The 26,784-nt window shown below is 38.7% G+C and overlaps 1 protein-coding gene across 1 annotated transcript; it reads left to right on the top strand.

The window, feature by feature from the left end:
* Positions 1 to 767: 767 nt before the first annotated feature.
* LOC119514805 (leucine-rich repeat-containing protein 37A3-like) lies at positions 768 to 26,784 on the top strand. Its single transcript, XM_037810525.1, has 5 exons — positions 768 to 1,855; positions 4,138 to 4,209; positions 22,989 to 23,060; positions 25,967 to 26,038; positions 26,700 to 26,784. Exons 1-5 carry the CDS (start codon positions 768 to 770, stop codon positions 26,782 to 26,784), a joined length of 1,389 nt encoding a protein of 462 aa, XP_037666453.1.

Below are 26,784 nucleotides of genomic sequence, written 5' to 3' on the forward strand. Positions count from 1 at the left end.
CCATTGTCACAGTTAAACCTGTGGACCTGGAGCTTACCATAGCTCCGGAACCAACTACAGAGTTTGAACAATTTACTGCTCCACAGGAGACAACGGCTCCATCTCCAGAGCTCCCTGCAGTGACACCTCCACTTCCAGACCAAGTTGAGGCTCAGCCTCCAAACCTGACTGAAGTCACAATTAAACCTGTGGACCTTGAGCTTACCATAAGTCCAGAAGCAACTACAGAGATTGAACAATTTGTTGCTCTACAGGAGACTACAGCTCCATTTCCAAAGCTCCCTGAGGTGACATCTCCACCCCCAAACCAAATTCAGGCTCAGCATCCAAACCTGACTGAAGTCACAGTTCAACCTGTGGACCTGGAGCTCACCCTAAGTACAGAACTCAATACGGAAGTTGGACCTTCAACCATGCTGGAGATCACTACTCAGTCTCCAGAGCCACCTAAGGAGGTTATAGCTCAACTTCCAGTGTATCATGAGGTGACAGTTCCACCCCCAAGTCAGGATCAAGTTCAGCATTTAAACTTGCCCAATGTCACACTTAAACCTGTAGAGTTCTACAGTGAACCCACAATGGAGGTTGAACATGCTGTTGCTCAGGAGGAGACCACAGCTCCTTCTCCAACACACCCTCAGGTGACACTTCCACCTGCAGACCAGATTCAGTCTCAGCATCCAAGCCTGACAGAAATTACAGTTAAACCTGGGAATCTGGAGCTTACTGATACTCCACAACCTAATGTGGAGGTTGAACCTTCTCCAATGAAGCAGGTGTCCTCAACTCAGCCTCCAGAGCCTCCTCAGGAGGTTACAGTTCAACCTTCAGAATATCATGAGGAGACAGTTCCACTTACAAGTCAGGATCAAATTCAGCATTCAAACTTGCCTAGTGCCACAATTAAACCCATGGACCAGGAGGTCACCATAACTCCAGAACCCAATCCGGAGGTTGAACCTTCTCCAACCAAGCAGGAGTCTCCAACTCAGCCTCCAACACCACGTAAGGAAGTTGTAGCTCAATCTCCAATACATCATGTGGTGACAGTTCCACCTTCAGATCAGGATCAAGTTCAGCATTCAAACTTGCCCAATGTCACACATAAACCTGTAAACCTGGAGGTCCCCATAATTCCAGAATTCACAACGGAGGCTGAACATTCGACTACGGCTCCATCTCCAAAGCAGACCAAGGAAACACTTCCACCACCAGATGAGTTTTGGGATTTGCAACCAAACCTGACTCAAGTCGTACCTCAACCTTCAGTTATAGAGCATTCCATAACTCAGCCCCCAAGGTCATCTGAAGCAGGCACTGTTCTTCCATCTACTCCATCTTCAGTGAGGCCATCTGTAAATTATCCTCCAGAAAAGGTGCTCACAGGCTTACCTGAGCAACAGCTACAGGCTCTCAGTGCAGAAAAGATGCACATGAGTTCAACTGTCCAACGGGAACAGATGGACTTCCCAGATTACTCCTCAGAAGAGACACAGAAGGGTTTCCCTTTGCAAGGAGGACAGACTGTCACTGCAGATTACCCACTAGAAAAGAAGCAGACAGGTTTAACTGTGCAACAGGAACAGTCTCCTGTCACAAGTTACACCCTAAAAAAGGTGCAAATGAGTTTAACTGCACATCAGCAAGAGTCTCCTATTGCAAATTACACCCCAAAAAAGTCACGTATGGGTTTAGCTACACGACAGAAACAGAATGTCACCAAGACCATCGACATATGTGAGCTCTGTACCTGCAAAGATGAGACACTGTCCTGTTCTGGTCTGAGCCCACGGCAGAGGCTGCATAGAATCCCTGTGCCAGAGCCCAGCACCTACAATGGCACCTTCACCATCTTGTAAGAATTGCCTTTTCTCTTTTGGCCTCTGCTCCCTGCCTGACATAGCCTCTTCAGGGTCTTCCTGAGCCTTCCTCATCTCCCCAGTCCACATTGGCTTACTGTCTGTTTTTACCTTTTCCCTGCAACTTTTCCTTATCCTCATTCTCCTTTTACTATTGTGCCCCCCTTCTTCAGTCTTTTACTGTGATTGCCCTTATTCTTTTTCTTTACCCATGTTATTTAGCCCCATCATTTCATGCCTTAACCTCTGTTCTGCTCCCATTTTTGCTCCATCCTCTTACAGGAGCATGTCCCTCTCCCACCTCATTGCTCATGATACAACAAGGTGGTTAAGAGCAAAAATTCTGAAGTCAGACTGCCAGGGTTTGAACCTAGCTCTGTCATTTAACAGATTTATAAACTTGGGCAAGTTATTTAGCTCCTTATCTGCAAGTTATTTAGCTCCTTATCTGCAGAATGATGCAGTTTCCTTATCTGCAAAATGGAGATTATAGTAGTTACTATCTCATGGGATTGTTGTGGGATTTAAATGAGTTAATACATGTAAAGTGCTTATATTGTCACTTACCTAGCATATATGTGAATGTTAGCTATTATTACTATTATTTGATTGCTCAGTTATGCTCAAACCTTGTCTTTGTTGCTGGCTTTCTATATATAGCACCTATTATGTGCCTGACCCAGGGCTAGGTACTGTGGGAGCCACAGAACTCTAAGACATTGTCTCAGAAAGCTGACAACAACGATAGGTGGGAAGAAAGGGAATATGCATAAAAAGGGAGGTGATATATAAATAAGTACTAAAAGAGATGCAGACCATAGGTGCTCTAATTCAAAAACTGCATGGACAAGATAAAACTTTAGCTTGGGCTTAAAGTAAAGAGAGAGAAATGGGGAGTACTACCAAGGCAAAGCCTGCTGGAAAAATCAGGGTTTGGTAGACTAATGTGGCTGCAAAGAGTTGGGTTAGGAAGTAATGAAAGATAAGATGATGAAAAATATTGAGTATCAGCTATAGGGGTTTGACAGTTATGCTGCCAGATATGGGGGGGCCATTGAAAGTTTCAAGCTAGGAGGATGATTTTAAAATTCATATATAGAGCAATCTAGAGAAAGGAAAGCTTGATTTAGGGAGACCAAATAGAAAGCTCTAGCAAAATCTAGGAGTAAGTGAAAAGGGGCTGAATCAGAGGGTTTACGATAGGAATGAAAAGAAAATCCTGGAAGCACTTCAAAAGGAGAATGGGCAGGATTTGGTGACTGGCTAGGGAATTAGGGGATAGGGTAAACAGTAAAAGGAAAAATCAAATATGACTCCAACGTTTCTGTATTGGATGATTAGGAGAATGATGGTGGTATAGCAGTTGGAAATGTAGCAGTCAGCAAGGCAAGCCAGTTTGAGCAAAATGAGTTCAGTTTGAGGCTTTTATTGGTGAGCATAAAGCAACCAGAGGCCAAAGGAAAAAGAGTCAATGTCGTCCACAGAGATAGTGTTCACAGCTGAACCTTGGGCATTTAAATGTCTCTTACACATGCCATTCATAGATACTTCCCACTATATTAAAAAAAAAAGTCATAGAAGCATATGGGCTAAATGAAAATGAAAGTTTCTTTGCACCTTCTTCCCTCCTGTCCCCCCACCACCACCTGTGAGGTCACTTATTACCATTTTGTGTGTCCTTCCTTCTGATACCTTTCCTTTGCATCGACATATGTATATGCATTCATATGTATGTTTTTCCTAGTTAGGTAATACTTTACTCCTTGCTCAGTGCTTTGCACTTTCCTCTAAGCAATATGTCTAAGAGATCTTTCTGCATCAGTACATAGTCTGTCCAACTTCTAATTGCCCTTATCTTCCCAGCACCTGGAGGGGTTTGAACAGAGGGCACTTTGCCAAAGTTTTGGTGTTTCCTGGCATGTGGTTTCTTTTTTCCTTTCTTTTTTTTTTTTTAACTTTTTTTATTGTGAACTTTAACAAATATACATAACTGAAACTTTCAAAGTATGATTTTGGTTTCTATATACTTATCTGTTGATAATAACAAAGGAGAAGAAATTGGACTAATATGAAGTTCAGGTTCTGAGATGTCATCATTTGTACCACAGGCCCACATATTTCTTTAGTAATTGTGCAAATTTGGAAGCTGACAACTATGGACATTGGAAAACCGGTATTTTCTGCATTTGAACTACCATGAGGTTGCCACAATTCTTTATACTTTTTCTTTTCATTCCTTTCCTACCTATTCAAGGATATGAACTATGTTTCTTCACAGAAATTTTCAAGGAAACTCTATTTCTCACATTGATGAAAATACATGGAAGGCATACCGCTGGACTGAGAAACTGTGAGTATATTCTCTCCAAATGTGAATACAGAAAACTAACTGCATTGTAAGATCCTTCTTTGCAAAAAAATTGGGTTCAATATCACTGGGAAAAGGTATTTCCTCCTGCCCCCATATCCAAAATCAACCTCTATCAATTGTAATTTTGTGGTTATTTTTAAAATTCAATTTGGTAGACCATCTTTAAAATAATAAAGAGGCCACTTAAATTTGTTTTTCATTACACAAAACATGATTATATTCTTAGTGTATAAAAATGAAGTAACAGATACAGTAAAAATCCTCCTTGTCCCTTAATCTCCCACCCCTGGGGTGTTACTCTGAGTTTGTTGCATGTCTTTCCAGACCTTTTTCATGCATTTGCCAACATACGTATTTACGTATAGTAATATAGGTTTACGATGCAGCTTTTTGTCTTTCCTATCCTGCAATCTTGATTCTTTCACTTCATGATGTCTTATATGCTTTCCTTCCCAGTATATAGTTATCCCATTCATTTAAATTTCTGCATAGTAGTCCATGGTATTAATGTATCACGGTTTATTTAATGATTACTATATTGATGGATGTTTAGATTGTGTCCAGTTCCCTTGTTACATGCATTGCTGCAATGAACATCCTTCATATGCTTATTTGTGAACATGGACAAGTGTATCTGGAGAATAGATACCCAGAAATGGAATTGTTGGGTGAAGATTATGTAGATATAAAATTTTAATTGCCCTCTAAAAAAGTGGTACCAACACACACTCCAACAGGACCTGGCAGCTTCACTTCCCCACACTTCCACCACTTGATAGTCTCCATCTTTTTCCTGACCCAGTGGGTGAATAAAAGGGATGCCATCTGAATCAGAATTCTCATAATTACTTACGAGTTTAAATATCTTTAAATGTATATTCTAGTTTTACTTTTTATTGTGGTAACTTATATACAACATAACACTTCCTGTTTTGGTCACGTTCAAGTATACAATTCAGTGGTGTTGGTGATATTCATAACGTTGTGCTACCATCACCACCATCCATTACCAAAACAGCTCCATCACCCTACACAGAACCTTTGTACCCATTAAGCATTAATTCTCCATTCCCTACCTCCTCTCCTGCCCCTGTATCCTGAAATCTACTTTTGCCGTTATGAATTTGCATACTCTAGTTATTTCATATAAATGAGATCACAAAATATTTGTCCTTTTGTATCTGGCTTATTTCACTCAACATGATGCCTTCAGGGTTCATCCATGGTGTAGCATGTATCAGAACATCATTCATTTTAACAGCTGAATAATATTCCATTGTACATTGATACCACATTTTGTTTATCCATTCATCCATCCACTGGCAGGGCACTTGGCCTGCTTTCACCTTTTGGCTCTTGTGAATAATGTTGCATGAACAATGGTGTACAGATGTCTGCCCGAGTCCCTCCTTTCAATTCTTTGGGGTATATACCTAGAATGGGATTGCTGAGTTATATGGTAATTTTATACTTAACTTTCTAAGGAATTGCCAAACTGTTTTCCACAGAGACAACACTATTTTACATTCCCACTAATAATGCTCAAGGGTTCCTATTTCTCTGCATCGGTCCCAAGTCTTGTTATTTTCTGTTTTTTAGAATAATAGCCATTCTAGTGGATGTGAAGTGGTATCTGTGATTTTGATTTGCATTTCCCTAATGGATAATGCTGTTGAGCATCTTTTTATGTGATTATTGGTCATTTGTGTATCTTCTTTTGAGAAAAATCTATTCAAGTCCTTGGTGCATTTTTATTTGGGTTGTTTGTCTTTTTCTTTTTGCATTGTAAAAGATGTTTTATATATCCTGGATATTAAACTCTTACCAGATATATGGTTTCCAAATATTTTCTCCCATTTCATTTTCTTTATAATGTTCTTTGATGTACAAAAGTTATTTAATTTGATGAACTCCAATTTATCTGTTTTTTTTTTGTTTTTTTTTTTTAGTTTGTTCCTCATGCTTTTGGTATAAAGTCTAAAATATTGCCCAATACAAGATCCTCAAAATAGTCCCTATTTCTTCTAGGAGTTTATGTTTTTAGTTCTTATCTGTAGGTCTTTGATATATTTTGAGTTAATTTTTGTATATGGTGTGAGGGAAGAGTCTACTTTCATTCTTTTGCAAGTGGATCTCCAGTTTTCCCAGCACCATTGTTGAAGAGACTATTCTTTCCCCATTGAGTGAACTTGGCATACTTGTCAAAAATCAGTGGGCCATATCCTCTCTCTCTAGCTAAGCCACCTTGGCAGGTGAACTCAGTGCCCTCCCCTCTCCATGGGACCTGACTCCCAGGGGTGTAAATCTCCCTGGCAATGCGGGATATGACTCCTGGGGATGAATCTGGACCCGAAATCTGTTTGGAATCTCTCAGCCATTGAAACTTTATTTTGTTTCATTTTGCATTCCCCTTTTTGTCAAGAAGATGTTCTCAATCCCACAATGTCAGGTCCAGGTTTATCCCTGGGAGTCATAACCTGCATTGCCAGGGAGATTTACACTCCTAGAGGTCAAATCCCATGTTCCTACTGTTTTTAAATGGCCTTTTTCTTGATTCAGCACTCACCCAGTTATTACAACTCTTTGACTGTTTCTGGAGCTCTGAGATTGTTCTTCCAGTTTCTGCTATTTGTCTGAAGATTCTGTGGGGGGGATGGAACACTAGAGGATCTCACTCTGCCATCTTGGTGACATCAGTCCTTCTCCTTTATATCTTTATTGACCATTTATGTTTCTTCTTTGAATTGTCTGTCCTTTGCCCATTTTTCTGTTGAGTTATCACTTTCTTATTGATTTGTAAGAGTCTCTTTAGACACACAGGTGATTTTGGAAAAATACATACATTCAAGATAATTAACAAGCATTTTCAAGATAGTTTGTGTATCCTGTCATTAGTTCAACTTGAATAGACAAGTCAAAAATGATTTTTGAATTAAAAACAAAAGACCTAATTGTCATAGTAATCTAACAAAAGGGTTTGTAACCACCTTAAAATAGTTTGTTATATTATTGGTGTGGAAAAACTGGTAGAACTTGGCAGTTTATTTTTATTTGTGAATTTCTTAAGAACTACATATATTTTATATTTCACACTGAGATTATTTAGTGTGCAGACTTGATTTACCAAACCTGTAAGAAAAATTAAAAGTATTTGGCACGAGAAATAAGTAACATTAATTTCCTCTGGGAAGTGGAGAGGGGATAGACTGAGGGACAGGGACAGGAGGGAAATTTTTTAAAATAAGCTGTGTACCTTTTGAGTAAAAAAAAAAAATAACAGTTTTATTGAGATATAATTCACATACTGTTCTGGTTTGATAATGATGCATTATGCAACATACCAGAAATGGATTGGCTTTTGTAAAGGGGGATTATTTGGTTGCAAAGTTATAGTCTGAAGGCCATGAAAATGTCCAAATTAAGGCATCAGCAGTAGGGTACCTTCACTGAAGAACTCCTATGGCATCCGGAAAACCTCTGTTAGCTGGGAAGGCGTATGGTTGGTGTCTGCTTGCTCCCGGGTTATGTTTCAAAATGGCATTCTCTAAAATGTCAGTGTCAGCTTTCAACGGCCATCTTTAGAATATCTCTCTTGGCCGCAGCAGTGAGCTCCTTCTGTCTGAACTTCTTATATAGGACTCCAGTTATTTAACCAAGACCCCACGCTGAATGGGTGGGGCCACACCTCCATAGAAATAATCTAATCGAAGGTATTACTCACAGTTGTGTGGGTCACATCTCCATGGAAGCAACCTAATCCAAAGATTCCAGCAAATCAACACTGGTATGTCAGTCCCCACAAGATTGCATTGAAGAATGTGGCATTTTGGGAGACATAGTATATCCAAACCAGCACACAGACTATACAGTACACCCATTTAAAGTGTACAACTTTGTGGTTTTCAGTATATTCTTAAATATGACAAACCCATCACCACAATCACATTTAGAACATTTTCATCACCCCCCAAAACTCCTAACCCTTTAGCCATCAGCCCTCAATCTCCCATCTCTCCCAGCCCTAGGCAGTCACTGATCTACTTTTTGTCTATTCTGCCTTTTCTGGACATTTTACATAAATGGAATTATACAATATGTGGTCTTATGTGTCTGGCTTCTTTCACTTAGCATAAGGTTGTCAAGGTTCATCCATTTGGTAGCATGTTTCAGGACTTCCCTTTTATGATGATACTGTTCTATCAGATGGCTATACCATAGTTTGTTGATGGACCTTTGAGTTGTTTTCACCTTTTGGCTATTACAGATAATGCTGCTGGGAATAGTCTTGTACAAGTTTTTTGTGTGTACATATGTTTTCATTTCTCTTGGGTATATATATCTAGGAGTGGAATTTGCTGGGCCAGAGGTCAAGTCTACATTAAACTCTTTGAGGAACTGCCAGACTGTTTTCCACAGCAGCTGTGCCATTTATACTCCATTTTATACTCCCATTCATAGTGTATGAGGATTCCAGTTTCTCCATATCCTTACCAACTCTTGGTATTATCTGAACTTTTAATAATAGCCAGCCTAGTATGTGTGGAGTGGTAGTGCACTGTATTTTTTATTTGCATTTTCTGCATGCTAACAATGTAGAGCTTCTTGCCTTGTTCTTATTGCCCATTTCTGTATCTTCTTTGGGAAAATGTCCATTCAGATCCTTTGCCCATTTTTTAACTGAGTTATCTTTAAGTACTTTTATTAAGATAAATTCACATATCATACAATCCATCTAAAGTGCACAACAGTATCTTCTGGTACATTCATAGAGTTCATCACCCCAATCAATTCTAGAACATTTTCACCTTCAAGAGGTTCACTATATTCTACAGTACCATGTTTCATCCTTTGGTTTTCCTTCTAGTGGTATACACAACCCTAAGCTTCCCTTTTCAACCACAATCACACCCATATATCTTCACTATTAATTACTATAATGTGCTACCATAACCCCTAACCACTTCAAAACATTTGCAATCAACCTTATTACATATTCTACACAAATTAAGCATCAGCTCCCCATTCTCTGCCCCCATTCTATCTTCTCATAACTCATATTCTAGATATTAGCATTATGCATTTGCTAGTTATATGTAAGTTTGTATTAATGAGGACATGCAATATTTGTTTTTTTGTGTCTGGCTTATTTCATTCAACATAATGTCCTCAAAGCTCATCCATGTAGTCACAAGCATCATGACTTCATTTCTTCTTACAGCTGAATAATTTTCCATCATATGTATATACCACATTTTGTTTACCCATTCATCAGTTGATGGACACCTGGTTGTTTCCATCTTTTGGCAATCATGAGAATGCTACTATGAACATCAGTGTGAAAATGTCTGTTCTTGTCCCTGCTTTCAGTTGTTCTGAATATATACCTAGTAGCCAGATTGCCAGATCATATGGCAGTTTTATACTTACCTTCCTGAGGAACCGTCAAACTGTCTTAAACAAAGGCTGTTCCATTCCACATTCCCACCAACAGTGAAGAAGTGTTCCTATTTCTCCACATCCTCTACAACACTTATCTGTGCTTATAGCTTGTATTCAGTAGTCCACATTTGTTATGGGTCAGGGAGACTGAGAAGCTGCAGCAAACATGAGTGTATTGGCCCTGCAGCAGTGGCTGGTGCCCACCCCCCACCCTGAAGGCTTGCCTCGGATATGGTCTGTGGCTGGCTTCGCACCCTGGACAGAGGGGGCATGAAGGTCTTCCTCCCCGGGAAAGGGGTGGGACATGGCCGAGTGCTGAGCACGGCTTCTGATTGGTGAGGTTGGACTGCTGGGTTCAAGCTCTGAATCACAGTTCTAGCCTGCCTAGAACAGAGTTGCCCATAGCCATTGTTTCATCGCTGCCTGGTGGAGGTTGAAAAATATACTTCCCCCTTAGGGCTGTGGGGAAAGGTTTGCCAAAGAGCTCTATCTGCTCAGCAGGCCAAGAAGCACACATTAGGGTAGGTGAAAGCAGGAGAGTGGGGGAGGTTTTTGGCATCTTTCCTGACCTTCTCTCCAGGGCCCTTTGGAACTGTTCTGCTCCCCCTTTGTGGGTTTTTGGCCCTGTTTTGATCAGTTAAACACAGACAATTCTAAATATCTAGAATATGTTGAGTTAAACGTCAAAGAAGAGCCTTAACACAAAGCCAAACAACAATAAAACCTTAAGCAAGAGACAGAAACAAATCATCAGAGTAAACACATCAAGAAAATCAAATGGCAAGACATAGGCAAAAAATTACAAGTCATACTAAGAAAGAGGAAACAAATTAAAGGAACAAATTAAAAATCAAAGGAACAAATTAAAAAGTTAGAGGAGGATCGGGTGGGGCAAGATGGTGGAGTTGTGAGGTGTGGGTTTTAGTTACTCCTCCAGGGCAGTTGGTAGAAAGTGAGGAACTGTGAGGACCAGACACCGCAGAGCAATCTGACTTTGGGCATACTTCATACAATACTCACAAACACATGGAACAGCTGAGATCAGCAAAATCTGTAAGTTCTTGTGGCCAGGGAACCTGCGTCCCTCCCTGCCAGGCACAGTCCTGTGGGAGGAGGGGCCCTCGGTGCTGGGAACCAGGAGAGAGAACTACAGTTGCAGCGCTGATTGAAAACTCAGATTGCTGATCAAAAACTCCAAACATAGACTGAGACCAGACACCAGAGAATCTGGGAGCAGTCAGCCCAGCAGAAAGGAGATAGGGCTAGCAAAAACAGCAAAAAAAAAAAAAAAAAAAAAAAACACTAAAAAATAAAAACAGAGACTTTTTGGAATTCGGGAAAACATAATACGGAGAAGGGCAGGGCTCAAACAGAATCAGGGGCATATGCAAATCCAGAGGCCAAGGGCCCTTGTCTGAAGAGCCTGTTTCTCTGCTTTTTTGATTGTTCCTTAATGGCCCTCAATTCCTTGTCTCTTAGGATTTCAATAACCCATTAGATCTGCAAGGACTGTAAATCTTCATACCTGGTCCTTCTTTATTTTTATCTTTATTTTATTTTATTTTTTATTTTTTATCTTTTTATCTGTTTCTAAAACAATTATTCTAAGAAGCCCATTACAGAAAGCCTCAAAGACTTGCATTTTGGGCCCAGGCAAGAGCAGAGCTAAGATAGTTCTGAGAGACAAAGCAATAAGTCTAGTGATGGAGAAAATTCCCTAAACACCATAACTTCCCAAGGAAAGGGGGCATGGCCAAGTTCCAGTGGCAGCCATCCTTCTGGGAACTCAGACCCCAGGGTCTGGAATTCAGAAACCAGCTTCAGTCAGCCACACCCCTGACAGGGTCAGGGTCACCAGGAGAACTAAAGGCTCCACACCTCCTTACATTGGTGGGGTAACTGTGGGCTGACAAGCGCCACCTTCTGGACAGCATAGGAGAAGCATAGACTCTAAGGGACTCATAGGAGGGCCTCATTCTCAAGGAAACTCCATGCCCTTCTCCTGAGACCTGGGTCTTTCCGGACTGGGAAAACCTGACTGGGGTTGACTGTATCTGAGGAGACCATCACACAAGAAGACTACATAGAGGCAGGGCAAGAAACAGAAAAACAGGAGATGAAAAACTCTGATCGACTAAACAGAATCTAAGTTAAAGGTCCAGAATAGGCTGAACTGAACACCAAAGGCTACAGAACGAAATCAACCAACAAGAAAACCCTGGGTATAAGAGTGAAAACAAGCTCCAGAATAAACTAATCAAGAAAGATGCCTAGACAGCTTAAGATAATGAGCCATACTAGGAAACATGAAAATATGGACCAGTCAAAGGAACAAACTATTACTTCAACCAAGACACAGGAGTTGAAGCAATTATTGCTAAATCAATTCAATGGAGGGAGGGGCAAGATGGAGGCATAGAGAGGAGTGGAAGCTAAGCAGTCCCCCTGGAACAACTACAAAAAAACCAGAAACAACTAGTAAATAATCCAGAATAACTGCGGGGGGACAAACGAGACCATCCACTCATCATACACCAACCTGAATTGGGAGGAATGCCTGAGAACACAGCATAAAATCTGTAAGTAAAACCTGCGGAACCAGGTCAGGAGACCCCCTCCCCCATAGCCCGAGCTGCGGAGCTGCGTGGTGCCAGAGAGAAGCTCTCTCCCAGCAAGCGAATATGGCTCAGCTGAGCTCCAACTGGGGTTTTAAGTAGCGAGTGTGAACTGCTCACTACAGGTACGCAGCCCCAAAAAACAGACAGAGGCTTTGGGTGACGACTGACCTGGGAGAGCCGGAGGGTCGCCTTGACTGGGTCTGAAGGGGACTATCTGTTTCTTTTTCAGCTCAGTGGAGAAAGCCCCAGTCATTTTAAGTTTCCAGGGCTGTGACTCGGGGGGAAGGGCGGAGACAGCACAAGCAGAGAGCAAGACTATTGAAATGCTAATGACCTCCACCTGGGGGGTCTGTCTTCTCTAGGAGGAAAGGGCTGGGGCCCTTTCCATTCAGAACCAGACCCCAGAGCCTGGGGGAACACGGCCACACCTCCTCACACCAGTCAAGAATTATAGGCTGACAGGCGCCACCTGCTAGGCAGAAAAGCACAGTGACCCGAGTCGTCAAAGGGTGGAGCAATTTTCTAAGACACACCCGCAGGGAAACCAGATACTGAATATTTCTTCCCTCTGGGACCTGAGCCTGTTCTGGTCTGGGAAAACCTGATCTGGATAACCAAGGAAACCATGCCTAGACAACAGAAAATTACAACCTACACTAAGAAAAACAAAGTTATGGCCCAGTCAAAGGAACAAACGTACACTTCAACTGAGATACAGGAATTTAAACAACTAATGCTAAATCAATTCAAAAAGTTTAGAGAAGATATTGCAAAAGAGATAGAGGCTGTAAAGGAAGCACTGGACATGTATACAGCAGAAATCAAAAGTTCAAAAAACCTACTAGTAGAATCTATGGAAATGAAAGGCACAACACAAGAGATGAAAGACACAATGGAAGCATACAACAGCAGATCTCAAGAGGCAGAAGAAAACACTCAGAAACTGCAGAACAAAACACCTGAAAGCCTACACACAAAGGAGCAGATGCAGAAAAGAATGAAAAAATATGACCAACGTCTCCGGGAACTCAAGGATGAAACAAAGTACAGCAATGTACGTATCATTGGTGTCCCAGAAGGAGAAGAGAAGGGAAAGGGGGCAGAAGCAATAATAGAGGAAATAATTAATGAAAATTTCCCATCTCTTATGAAAGACATAAAATTACAGGTCCAAGAAGCACAGCATACTCCAAACAGAACAGATATGAATAGGTCTACGCCAAGACACTTAATAATCAGATTATCAAATGTCAAAGACAAAGAGAGAATCCTGAAAGCAGCAAGAGAAAAGCGATCCATTACATACAAAGGAAGCTTAATAAGACTATGTGTGGATCTCTCAGCAGAAACCATGGAGGCAAGAAGGAAGTGGTGTGATATATTTAAGATACTGAAAGAGAAAAACCACCAACCAAGAATCCTGTATCCAGCAAAGCTGTCCTTCAAATATGAGGGAGAGCTCAAAATATTTTCTGACAAACAGACAATGAGAGACTTTGTGAACAAGACACCTGCCCTACAGGAAATACTAAAGGGAGCACTACAGGGTGATAGAAGACAGGAGTGTGTGGTTTGGAACACAATTTTGGGAGATGGTAGCACAACAATGTAAGTACACTGAACAAAGGTAACTATGAATACGGTTGAGAGAGGAAGATGGGGAGCATGTGAGACACCACAAGAAAGGAGGAAAGATAACGACTGGGACTGTGTAACTTGGTGAAATCTAGAGTATTCAACAATTGTGATAAAATGTACAAATATGTTCTTTTACGAGGGAGAACAAGCAAACGTCAACCTTGCAAGGTGTTAAAAATGGGGAGGCATTGGGGGAGGGATGCAATCAGCATAAACTAGAGACTGTAACTAATAGAATCATTGTATTATGCTTCCTTTAATGTAACAAAGGTGATATACCAAGGTGAATGCAGATAACAGGGGGCAATAGGGGAGGCATGTTAGACACTTGACATTGGTGGTATTGTCTGATTCTTTATTCTACTTTGATTTAAGGTTATTTTTCCTTTTGCTGCTTCCTAGCTGTCATTTTTTTTTTTACTCTTTCTTTTGCCTCTCTACCTACTTTGACTCTCCCTCCTGCCTTGTGGAAGTAATGTAGATGCTCTTGTATGGATAGTGGTGAAGGTGGTGAACACATAAATGTATGACCATGCAGAAAACCATCGAGTGTTTACTTGGGATGGAATGTATGGTGAGTGAACAAAACCATATTAAAAAAAATGGGTCGATGACAAGACCTCGAGGGCAATATACTGAGTGAAATAAGCCAGACACATTAGGACAATTATTGCAGGGTCTCACTGATAGGAACTAATTGCAATATGTGAACTCATAGACATGAAATATGAGGTACCAGAATATGGGACGAGGCTTAAGAATGGGGAGTGGTTGCTTAGTATGAGCAGAATGTTCAGTTAGGATGGACTTGGATGTTTGGAAATGAACAGGGGTGTTGGTAGCAAGACGTGAGAATAACTAACAGTGCCGAATGATGTGTGAATGAGGTGGAGGGGGGAAGCTCAGAGTCATATATGTCACCAGAAGGAAAGTTGGAGGTCAAAAGATGGAAATGTATAAAACTGAATCCTGTGGTGGGCAATGTCCGTGATCAACTGTACAAATACTGGAGGTCACTTTATGAACCAGAACAAATGTATGACGATACAATTAGAAGTTAATAATAGAGGGGCATATAGGAAAAACTATATACCTATTACAAACTATATACTACAGTTAGTAGTATTTCAACATTTTTTTCATAAACAGTAACAAACGTACTATATCAATACTGGGAGTCAAAAATTGAGGGGGGTTGGTTGGGGATAGGGGAGGATTAGAGTTTCCTTTTCTTTTTTTTTTCTTTTTTCATCTTTCACTTTATTTCTTGTCTGGAGTAATGAAAAGTTTCTAAAAATTGAACAAAAATTAAGTGTGATGGATGCACAGCTGTATGAGGGTACCCAGGGGCAAGTGATTGTACACTTTGGATCTTTGGATAATTGTATGGTATCTGAACAATCTCAATAAAAATGAAAAATTAAAAAAAAATAAATCAATTCAATGAACTGAAGGAAGACTAATTGTAGATGTTCAAACAAAGCTACATCAATTCAAAACACAAGTCAATGAATTGAGCGAAAAGATAGCAAAAGAGATGAAGGATATAAGGAGGACACTGGATGACTATAAGGAAGAATTCATAAACTTGAGAAAGCAAGTGGCAGAACTGATGGGAATGAAGGGCATAATGGAGGAGATGAAAAACACAATGGAGGGATACAACGGATTTAAAAAGGCAGAAGACAGGGTTAGTGAATTGGAAGACCAGACATCTGGATTCACATACACCAAACAACAAATAGTGAAAAGAATGGAAAAATCTGAGAAGGGTCTTAGGGAGCTGAGTGACAACATGAAATGCACAAATACACGTGTTATGGGTGTCCAAGATGGAGAAGAGAGGGGAAAAGGGGCAGAAAGAATAATAGAAGAAATAATCACTGAAAATTTCCCAACTCTTATGCAAGATAGAAAATTAGAGATTCAAGAAGTACAGCACACCCCAAACAGAAGAGACCCCAATAGACCTACTCCAAGACACTGATCAGATTGCTCAATGGCAAAGACAAAGGGAGAATTCTGAAAGCAGCAGGAGAAAAGCAATCCATCACATACAATGGAAGCTCAATAAGACTATGTACAGATTTCTCCACAGAACCATGGAGGCGAGAAGACAGTGGTATGATATATTTAAGATACTGAAAGAGAAGAACTGCCAACTAAGAATTCTATATCTGGCAAAACTGTCCTTCAGAAATGAGGGAGAGAATAATATATTTCCAGACAAACAGACACTGAGAGAGTTCGTGAATATGAGACCGGCACTACAAGAAATACTAAAGAGAGTGCTACAGGCTGATAGGAAAAGACAGGAGGAAGAGATTTGGAGAAGAGTGTAGAAATGAAGAGTATCAGGAAGGGTAAAAGAGAGAGAGTAAAAAATAAGACATGGCGTATAAAATCCAAAAGACAAAATGATAGAAGAAACTACTGCCCTTACAGTAATAACACTAAATGTTAATGGATTAAACTCCCCAATAACAAGACACAGATTGGCAGAATGGTTTAAAAAACAGGACCCATCTATATGCTGCCTACAAGAAACTCCCCTTAGACACAAGGACAAAAATAGGCTGAAAGTGAAAGATTGGAAAAAGATATTTCATGCAAACAGCAACCAGAAAAAAGTGGGAGTAGCTATATTAATATCAGGCAAAGTAGACTTCAAAAGTAAAAAAATTAAAAGAGACAAAAAAGGACACTATGTATTAATAAAAGGGTCACTTCATCAAGAAAGCATTACAATCGTAAGTATTTATGCACCAAGCCACAGTGCCCCAAAATTCGTGAGGCAAACACTGAGAACACTGAAAGGAAAAGTAGATAACTCCACAATAATAGTTGGAGACTTCAATACATCACTCTCATCAATGGATAGAACATCTAGACAGAGGATCAACAAAGAAATGTAGATGTTGAATTGTATGATAAATGAACTAGACTTGACAGACAGACATAGAACACTACACCCCACAACAGCAGGATACACATTTTTCTTAAGTGCTCATGGAATATTCTCTAGGACAGACCACATACTGGGTCACAAAGCAAGTCTCAACAAATTTAAAAATATTGATATTACAAAAAACCCTATCTCAGATCATGATGGAATGAAGTTGGAAATAAATGACATGCAGAAAATTGTAAAATTCACAAATACATGGAGACTAAATAACACACTCTTAGAAAACCAGTGAGTAAAGGAAGCAATTACAAGAGAAATTAGTAATTACCTCGAGGGAAATGACAATGAAAACACAACATATCAAAACTTATGGGATGCAGCAAAGGCAGTGCTAAGGGGGATATTTATTGCCCTAAATGCCTATATGAAAAGAGAAGAGAGAGCAAAAATTGAGGAATTACCTGTCCACCTGGAGAAACTAGAGAAAGAACAGCAAATAAACCCTAAAGCAAACAAAAGGAGCAAAATAACAAAGATTAGAGCAGAAATAAATGGAACTGAGAACAGGAAAACAATAGAGAGAATCAACAAAACCAGAGCTGGTTCTTCGAGAAAATCAACAAAATTGATGGACCCCTAGCTAGGCTAACCAAAAAGAAGAGAGTGGATGCAAATAAATGCAATCAGAAACGGGAAAGGAAACATTACTGACTCTGCAGAAATAAAGGAGATAATGAGAAGATACTGTGAGCAACTATATGCTAATAAACTGGACAACTTACACGAAATGGACAACTTCCTAGAAAAGCATAAACAACCAACACTGACCCAAGAAGAAATAGATGACCTCCACAAACCAATCACAAGCAAAGAGATTGAGACAGTCATCAAAAAGCTCCCCAAAAAGAAAAGCCCAGGACCAGATGGCTTCACATGTGAATTCTACCAAGCATTCAAGAAAGAATTAATACCAATCCTGCTCAAACTCTTCAAAAATTTTGAAGAGGAGGGAAAGCTACCCAACTCATTCTATGAAGCCAACATCACCCTAATACCAAAATCAGACAAAGATACTACAAAAAGAAAGAAAATTATAGACCAATGTCTAATGAATATAGATGCAAAAATCCTCAACAAAATACTCGCAAATAGAATCCAGCAGCATATTAAAAGAATTATACACCACGACCAAGTGGGGTTTATCCCAGGTATGCAAGGCTGGTTCGACACAAGAAAATCAATTAACGTAATGCAAGACATCAATCAATCAAAGCAAAAGAACCACATGATCATCTTGATCGATGCAGAAAAGGCATTTGACAAAATTCAACATCCTTTCTTGATGAAAACACTTCAAAGGATAGGAATAGAAGGGAACTTTCTCAATATTATAAAGGCAATATATGAAAACCCCCCAGCTAACATCATACTCAATGGGGAGAGATTGAAAGCTTTCCCTCTAAGATCAGGAACAAGACAGGGATGCCCACTGTCACCATTGTTATTCAGCATTGTGCTGGAAGTTCTCACTAGAGCAGTTAGGCAAGAAAAAGAAATAAAAGGCATCCAAATTGGAGAGGAAGAAGTAAAACTTTCACTGTTGGCAGATGACATGATTCTATATGTAGAAAATCCAGAAAAACCTACAGCAAAGCTATTAGAGCTAATCAATGAATACAGCAAGGTGGCAGGCTACAAGATAAACACGCAAAAATCTGTAGTGTTCTTATACACAAGTAATGTGCAACAAGAGGAAGAAGTAAAAAAAAAATTCCATTACAATAGCAACCAAAAGAATCAAGTATTTAGGAATAAACTTAATAAAGGCCACAAAAGACCTATACGAAGACAACTACAAGAAACTGCTAAAAGAAATCAAACAGGACCTAAAAAAATGGAAGAACCTACTGTGTTTGTGGATTGGAAGACTAAAGATAATTAAGATGTCAAGTCTACCTAAACTGATTTATAGATTCAATTCAATACCAATTAAAATACCAACAACTTACTTTGCAGAAATAGAAAAACCAATAACCAAATTTATTTGGAAGGTCAAGGTGCCCCGAATAGCCAAAAATATCTTGAGAAAGAGGAATGAAGTGGGAGGTCTCACACTACCTGACTTTAAAGCATATTACAAAGCTGTAGTCCTCAAAACAGCATGGTACTGGCATAAGGACAGATATACTGATCAATGGAATTGAATTGAGTGTTCAAAAATAGAATCTGGCATCTACAAACAATTGATCTTTTGATAAGGCTGTCAAGCCAAAGTAACTGGGACAGAGCAGTCTCTTCAATAAAGGGTGTTTGGAGAACTGGATATCCATTTCCAAAAGAATGAAAGAGGACTCCTACCTCACACCTTACACAAAAATTAACTCCAAGTGGATCAAAGACCTAAACATAAGCGCTAAGACCATAAGACTCTTAGAAGAAAATGTAGGGCAATATCTTAAAAGATCTTGTGATAGGAGGTGGTTTCCTTGACCTTACACCCAAAGCATGAGCAACCAAAGAACAAATAGACAAATGGGATCTCCTCAAAATCAAACACTTTTGTACATCAAAGGACTTTGTTAAAAAAGTAAAAAAGCAGCCTACACAATGGGAGACAATATTTGGAAACCACATATCAGATAAGGGTTTAATATCTCAAATATATAAAGCAATCCTACAACTCAGCAACAGAAAGACAAACAGCCCAATTAAAAAATGGGCAAAAGATATGGAAGACACTTTTCTGAAGAGGAAATACAAATGGCTCAAAAACATATGAAAAAATGCTCAACTTCACTGGCTATTAGGGAAATGCAAATCAAAACCATAGTGAGATATAATCTCATACCTACCAGAATGGCCATTATCCAAAAAACAGAAAATTACAAATGCTGGAGAGGATGTGGACAAAGAGGCACACTTATTCATTGCTGGTGGGAATGTAGAATGCTGCAACCACTCTGGAAGACAGTGTGGAGGTTCCTCAGGAAGTCAAGTATAAATCTGCCATATGACCCAGCTATTCCATTGCTAGGTATATATTCAAAGGAGCTGAAAGTTAAAACACAATTGGACATTCGTAAACCAATGTTTATTGCAGCATTATTCACAATTGCCAAGAGATGGAAGCAGCCCACATGTCCATCAATGGACAAGTGGATAAACAAACTGTGGTATATACACATGATGGAATATTTTGTAGCTGTAAGAAAGAACAAAGACATGGAACATATAATAACATGGATGAACCTTGAGGACATTATGTTGAGTGAAGTTAGCCAAAAACAAAAGCACAAATACTGTATGGTCTCACTAATATGAACTAACATTAGTGAGCAAACTTAGAGAGTTAAAAGCTGATAACACAGGCTACGAAGACTTAGAAAGAGGGTAGAGATCAGGCACTTGATGCTGAAGGACTACAGAATGTTCAGAAGGATTGAATATATAGATCCAGAAATAGATAGCATAATACTGTGTGATGGTAGCACAATATTGTAAGTACACTGAAGGATTAAAAAAATGTATAAAACCATATTCTGTATCATCTGAATCATCTTATATGAGAATGCCCTTAATTTCAGTGTCGTAGTTTCCAGGTAGTAATATTTCATTTATCATAATCTATGAGAAAAGAATTGAGATGAAATTAATATAAACATATTGCCAACAGACATGAAGGGAGGCAGAATGTTTCAAATAGTAAAGGATACAGAACTTGATGGAAATAGTTTCACAAAGCAGTACAGCATGTTCTCAGATCCTATACACATTTTAACGGTACTACCAGCAAGGAAAGGACAAGGGACACATTTAACATCTTACAGGGTTTCTTCTATACTCCTGGCTCTCGACCACTCCTTCACCTCACTGTTTTGGAGATAATGGCTATATGGCTGCCTGTTTGTCAGGCTCAAGAAACTCCCCCAGCCTATCCCTAGGCTTTACTTTGATACTGGGTGAAGCAGAGGCCATAACGTTCCTCAGCAGACACAGGCATCAGGCTTATTTGAGGACCAGTCCTATTCCCTTCTGCTGCATTCAGCAGAAGTCATTGGCTGGATCTCGCAGTTTTCTAATTTCTGCCCTTTCTACTGTTCTGTTAACTCTAATCCCTTGGCTATTATAAGCTCTTATGTTTGTTTGACTGTGTTAGCTGCTGTTAATGGAATAGGCTTTCCCACATGGCTTGGTCATTCCTGAGTGTAGTTCATCTTTGAAGTTGAGATTCTGTTTTCCAGCTCTAGACATAAGGGGAGATAAGCTGCTGGGGCTTGTATTCCAGCTGCATTTCCATTAAGAATGAGGAAGGTGTGTCCTTTGCCACCTGGTATAGGAGGCAGGATATGGGGTTGATGTACCATCCACTGCTCTTCTTGCAGTACCCCAACTCCAGGGCATTTCTGGTAGGGGAGCATTTGTGCAGCTACTCCCACAGCTTGAACTGGGGTTGTGAATTTTTTAATTATATCTTTTCTGTTATTCTTAGCAATCAGATGGAGTTTGCAGGGGTAGAGACTTGGGATGTTCTCAGTCTTCAAACTTGAAATAGCACATCTTCTTAGGAAGATGTTGTACTCCTATTATATCCTAAAGAAACTGTGACACGTGTACTAGAATACAAGTACAAGAATGTTCATAGTAGCATTGTTTACAATAACCAAAACCTAGAAAAACTGGGTAAATAAATTGTCATATAGTCATACAATGGACTATTATAAAACAGCACTGTCCATTAGAAATATAATGTGAGTTCACATGTGTAATCTTAAATTTTCTAATAACCACTTAAAAATTCAAAGTAAAGCGAAACTGGTGAGGTAAATGTTAATATACTTTATTTAACACTTATATCCAAAATAGTATTATTTCAACATGTAATCAGTATAAACATTATTAATGAGATATTCTGCAATCTTTTTTATATTGTCTTCAATATATCCATAATATTATCATTACTATATGTAAGCAATATAAAAATTATTAGTGATAGAGTTTACATTGTTTTTTCCATACCAAGTCTTTGAAATGTCAATTTAGTTGTAAAATTTTCCAGAAATGCTGATCTGTATTTATTTCATATATTGACCTGTATTTATATTTCATAAAATTTACAGTTGAAAAAATAGCATTGCACACCCAAATTGTTCTAAAGACACTCAAAAGTTTTCCAATAACTGCATTATCAGTTTTTTAATTTAAATTTTAAAATAATTAGAATTAATAAAATTAAAGTTCAGTTCTTCAGTTACACTAAGTGCTCACTAGCCACATGTCTCACAGTGACCTCACTGGACACGCAGCACTAAGGCAACTAAATAAGCCAACCTCAGCTACATGCAACAACATAATGAATTTCACAAACATATTGTTGAATGAAAATAATATGCTCCATTGCAAATTAATGTACTTAACATTACAAAATAATGTTGAGTGAGCAAAGTGTTGAGATAGAAAATAATACATATCATACGATTGCATTTATATAAAGTTCAAAAGGCAGAGCTAAACCATGCTGTTTATGGTTGACACATAATAGGCAAAACTATATTTAAAAAGCAAGGAAATTATTAACCTAAGAGCCAGGATAGTGATTACCTCCAGGGGTCAGAGAGAGGGTTAGGATTGGAAAGGGACACACTGGGAGCACTATAATTATTAAACCCAACATTTGTGTTATATGCAGTCTATGCACATTTTAGTTATCACAAAAAATTTTTAATGGGGAAAAAAAGTCAAATGGCTTCACTTGCAGCCCTGACATAGTCCACGTTGGGCTTCTATAATGAGTTTTGGAGAAATAGAGGAGGAGATGGCAGTTCTGCCAATCTCGGTGCCACCCAGAGTTGGGTTCTAACAGGGTCTTTGTGATGTAGAGGAGGCAATAAATATACAATTTGGTAGGAAGAGTGGATGGAGTGTGTGTATTTGTCACCAGTAGAGGGAGAGGCAGGGAGGCAGACACAAAGGAGGACAGGAGAAGAAAGGTTTGAATAAAAACAGAGCAGAGATCACATCCCTCAATTATACAAGAATTAGAGTATTCAGGATGCAACATTACCCAGGTTTCCCCCATATATAGGCGTTAATCCTGTGTAGCAAATAGTTGTAGTTTGTTTGCATTTTGATCCAGAAATAAACTTTTCATTTTTCAGAATTCTCAGTGACAATTATTTGAGCGAATTACATAAGGATACATTTGAAGGCCTGCTATCCCTCCAATATTTGTAAGTCAATTAGTTAATCATATCTGTTTCTGAGTTTTCAGTTATATTATCTGTGTAATGAATACGGGGTTTGAATTAGATAACCTCTAAAATTTTTCAAGCAATAAATCCTGCAATTCTGTAAGTCTATAGAGTCTCAGCCCATTTCTATCATTAAATACCTCCTTTAATTATATAGACAAGACACAGATAGAAAGAAAGTTTGTTTATAGATGGAAAGTGGTGATGAGATCTGAGTATTTATAGATACCCATATGAACCTTGATTTGTAAGTGTCCATATGACATCTGTTTATGTTTAGTCTACAGCCCACAGGTCAAATCTGGCTCATGGTCTTTTTTTATACAATCCATAGCCTAAGAATGGTTTTTACATTTTTAAAGGATTGTAAAACTAAAGAAAGAAACAAAGGAGAATATGTGATAGAGACCGTATGTCGCCTGCAAAGCCTAACATATTTACTATCTGGCCTTTACAGAAAATGGAAAAGTTGATTTAGTAGAATGAAAGGAATTGAAGTTAACCCCAGATTTTTGCTTAAAGGACAAGAAAATACAGAGCACCTACATTAATTTGAATGCCATTAACCCCGGATTTTTTGATAATCTAATCTGAATTCAATCAACATTTAAAATTAAATATTTACTTAAGCAGGTGAATTACATAAACTATATTATCAAGAACATATTTAGCTACCAAGAGAACAGACTGGTGTTAAGTATTTCAATGCAGGAATCATTATTCCATATAACAAATAGATGTTTAAAATGACAGCTAAATGGTATGGCTAGAAACGTTTACACCATGTAAGCATATCAGAAATGCTCCTAATTGCCAATTACAAAACAAAAATCTCTCTAGACCCATTGCCAAGGAGGGAATCCCTGCATAATATTCAGGTCTATTTAGAGGTAAGGAGAGACCAAGTCCTTTGCTATAAAAGTGTGATTTTAATTTTTATGTGGTCCACAGTTGTATGTGTCTTTAATCCTTATTATACTAATTCATGATGCTCTTTAGCAAATGAATTCTTCTCACAAATTTAGAAGGCTTAAGGGAAGGTGGGTATAAAGAACTGCAGGATGCTAAAAATAATCCTCTGAATTATCAAACCTTCTAGGCCTTAGGAGTCTACCACTTTTGCGTTGGTTTTCTTGGGCACTTCTGGCATCTGGGCAAATGAGACAACTGCTCAGTGGAGTACACCCTTCATTGCTTCTACTTTAAAATACTTTGTTAACTAATTATTTCACATTAGCATATATATTCTCATTCATTTGTTTAAAATGCCAACCAATAAAAAAGTTAAAAAAATATGCCACCCTGTGCCCTCGTATTGGAGATCAAAGGTGAGTAAGACAGGGTTCTGAACCTTCTAGGAATGCAGGATCTCACAGGGGAAATAAACATATAAGCTCAAAGCATAATTCAGCAGGCACTAATGGAGAACAAAGTGCTGCACAGGTGCAGAAGAGGGAACCTTGAAGTAATAAAACTGTATTTCTTTTAAAAATAGTCGTTGTCCTACTCACTCCCCAGTTATTCATTCATTTAATAAATATTTGAGTTTGCTTTATGTCCATGTGTCCATTTTAAACATGGCAGGCAATGCAAATAAGCAAAATCTTGTCCATGCTTTCAAGGAGTTTATGTTCAGAGGAAATGGAATGCAAAAATAACTGTATTAAAAAGAAGAAAAAGAGATGGGCACTGAGAAGCATAAATTGTTTCTGGATCACAGAAGAAGGGAGTAAAGACTTCCAGTTGGATCAAGAAAGTCGTTTTTAGAACAATGCCTTTGAACAGGGCCTCTACAGGCCTTTGGGTATCATCAGACAGACATCTTGGGAAGAATGTTCTAAGCTTGCAAAACAAAAGTGGAAAGTGGAATGTGTGTTTGAAGAATGCCATGAGTACCTGTATGGTACAAGTAGGGAGAGTAGGAGATTAAACCAGATCTTCTAGGGCTTTGAATGCCAAGCTGAGGAACCATCATGGAGAACCATGTTATTACAGCAGTGCTCTGGGACATGTGGTTCTCAAGATTCTGGGCTCTACCCCCATGGTTACTGATTTAGTAGGTCTAGAGTAGGGCCAAGAATTTGCATCTTCAATAAGTTCTCAGATGATGCTGGTCTTTGAGAACCACTCTAGGGAGTTAATCTAGCAGGATGGATCAGAAAGAGAGACTAGAGATGGAGACACCAGTCAGAAGACTGTTACACCCACCAGGTGAAATGTGAGGGACTACGCCAGGGTAAATGGAAATAAGAGGGTCAACTGTAGTCAAGAATGGGTGTTTTCAAATAAATACCCAGTCCTATTTCGTTTTTATTGTCTCACAACCATGCAACTGCAGAAGTTGTATTCATGGCAATATAAAACCAAAAACGACTTTCTATTAATACGAGAGAAAGTAAAATTTTGAATTAATTCATAGCTATCTATTAATTAGAAGAGTAACTTCCTTTCAAATTATGTAGAAGAAAGGTATCTTTAATTTCTTCTAGGATTGGGCTGGCTTAGAAAACCAGAACTAAAGCAGGGAGGTGTGTAAATGTGAGAATATTTCTTTTAATATTAGAAATTATAATTACAAAAAGGGATAAAAACTTTGAGTTCATCATCTAAAATTTAATGAGACCACAAAAGGTCATCTAATCAATTCTTCTGCTCTCAGGAAAGATCTGTCAGGATCTACAGTTGTATATTTTATTTATCAAGACCAGAAGGTAAGACTCTAGGAGAGGTGGGGACAGGGTTAGGGACCCTGGAAGTTCAGGTAACAATTGCTAAGGTTTGGAGTTTAGACAAAAAACTACCAATTCCATATTATCACTCTAAACTTTAGCATTTATTCTTATTAATCAGATATTGAGGCAATATTTTCCTTTTCCTTTTCATAGAGATGTATCCTGCAATAAAATACAGTCTATTGAAAGACGCACATTTGAACCACTACCTTTTTTGCAGTTTGTGTAAGTTACAAATATAACTTCATTATTTTTGGAAATGTTATAAAACTTAATTATAATCTCTTTGCTATTTGTTTTGAAATATTAAAATTTTGCTAGTGGAAAACTACTAAATTAGGTAGCAAATCCTTTTCATCTTTAGCAAAGATTGATATGAGAATTATTAGACAGACCAGAGTGAATCATTCTAGCACAGAAGTTCTCATCAGGGGCAATTTTGCACCCAAGGGACATTTGACAATGTCTGGAGATATTTTTGGTTGTCACACCTGTGAGTGTGCTACTCGCATCTATTGGGCAGAGGCCAGAGATACTGCTAAACATCCTACAATGCACAGCAGAGCCCCCCACAGCAAAGAATTATCCAGCCCAAAATGTCAATAATGCCAAGGTTGAGAAATCCTCTTGTAGAGAAATGAAGATCACTTAATGCAAGTATTTATTGAACATTTGCAGTTATGTACCTAGTGCACCATATGGATCAATCAGAAAGTATAAATCATAGCAAGTATCTTCCACAGTGAGATTTTCTTAGTGTATGGATAGAGTATTGAGGTTATCTTTCATCACATATAAATTAGAATCACTGTCAAAGGATGAATGTTCTGAAACAGTATCTTTTTTTTTATCTTTTGCTTGTGTCCTTTTTTTTTTTTTTTTGTAGAAATCTTGGTTGCAATTTACTCACAGAACTCAGCTTTGGAACATTTCAGGCTTGGCATGGAATGCAGTTTTTACACAAGTTGTAA

The sequence above is a fragment of the Choloepus didactylus genome, chromosome 18 (genome assembly GCF_015220235.1).
Source record: "Choloepus didactylus isolate mChoDid1 chromosome 18, mChoDid1.pri, whole genome shotgun sequence".
In the NCBI taxonomy this organism is placed as follows: Eukaryota; Metazoa; Chordata; class Mammalia; order Pilosa; family Megalonychidae; genus Choloepus; species Choloepus didactylus.

Coding starts and splice junctions, on each gene's coding strand:
- LOC119514805 (XM_037810525.1), top strand. CDS start 768: ATGAAGCAGGTGTCCTCAACTCAGCCTCCAGAGCCTCCTCAGGAGGTT. Junction 1,856..4,137: donor AATGGCACCTTCACCATCTT/GTAAGAATTGCC, acceptor GTTTCTTCACAG/AAATTTTCAAGGAAACTCTA. Junction 23,061..25,966: donor CTGCTATCCCTCCAATATTT/GTAAGTCAATTA, acceptor TCCTTTTCATAG/AGATGTATCCTGCAATAAAA.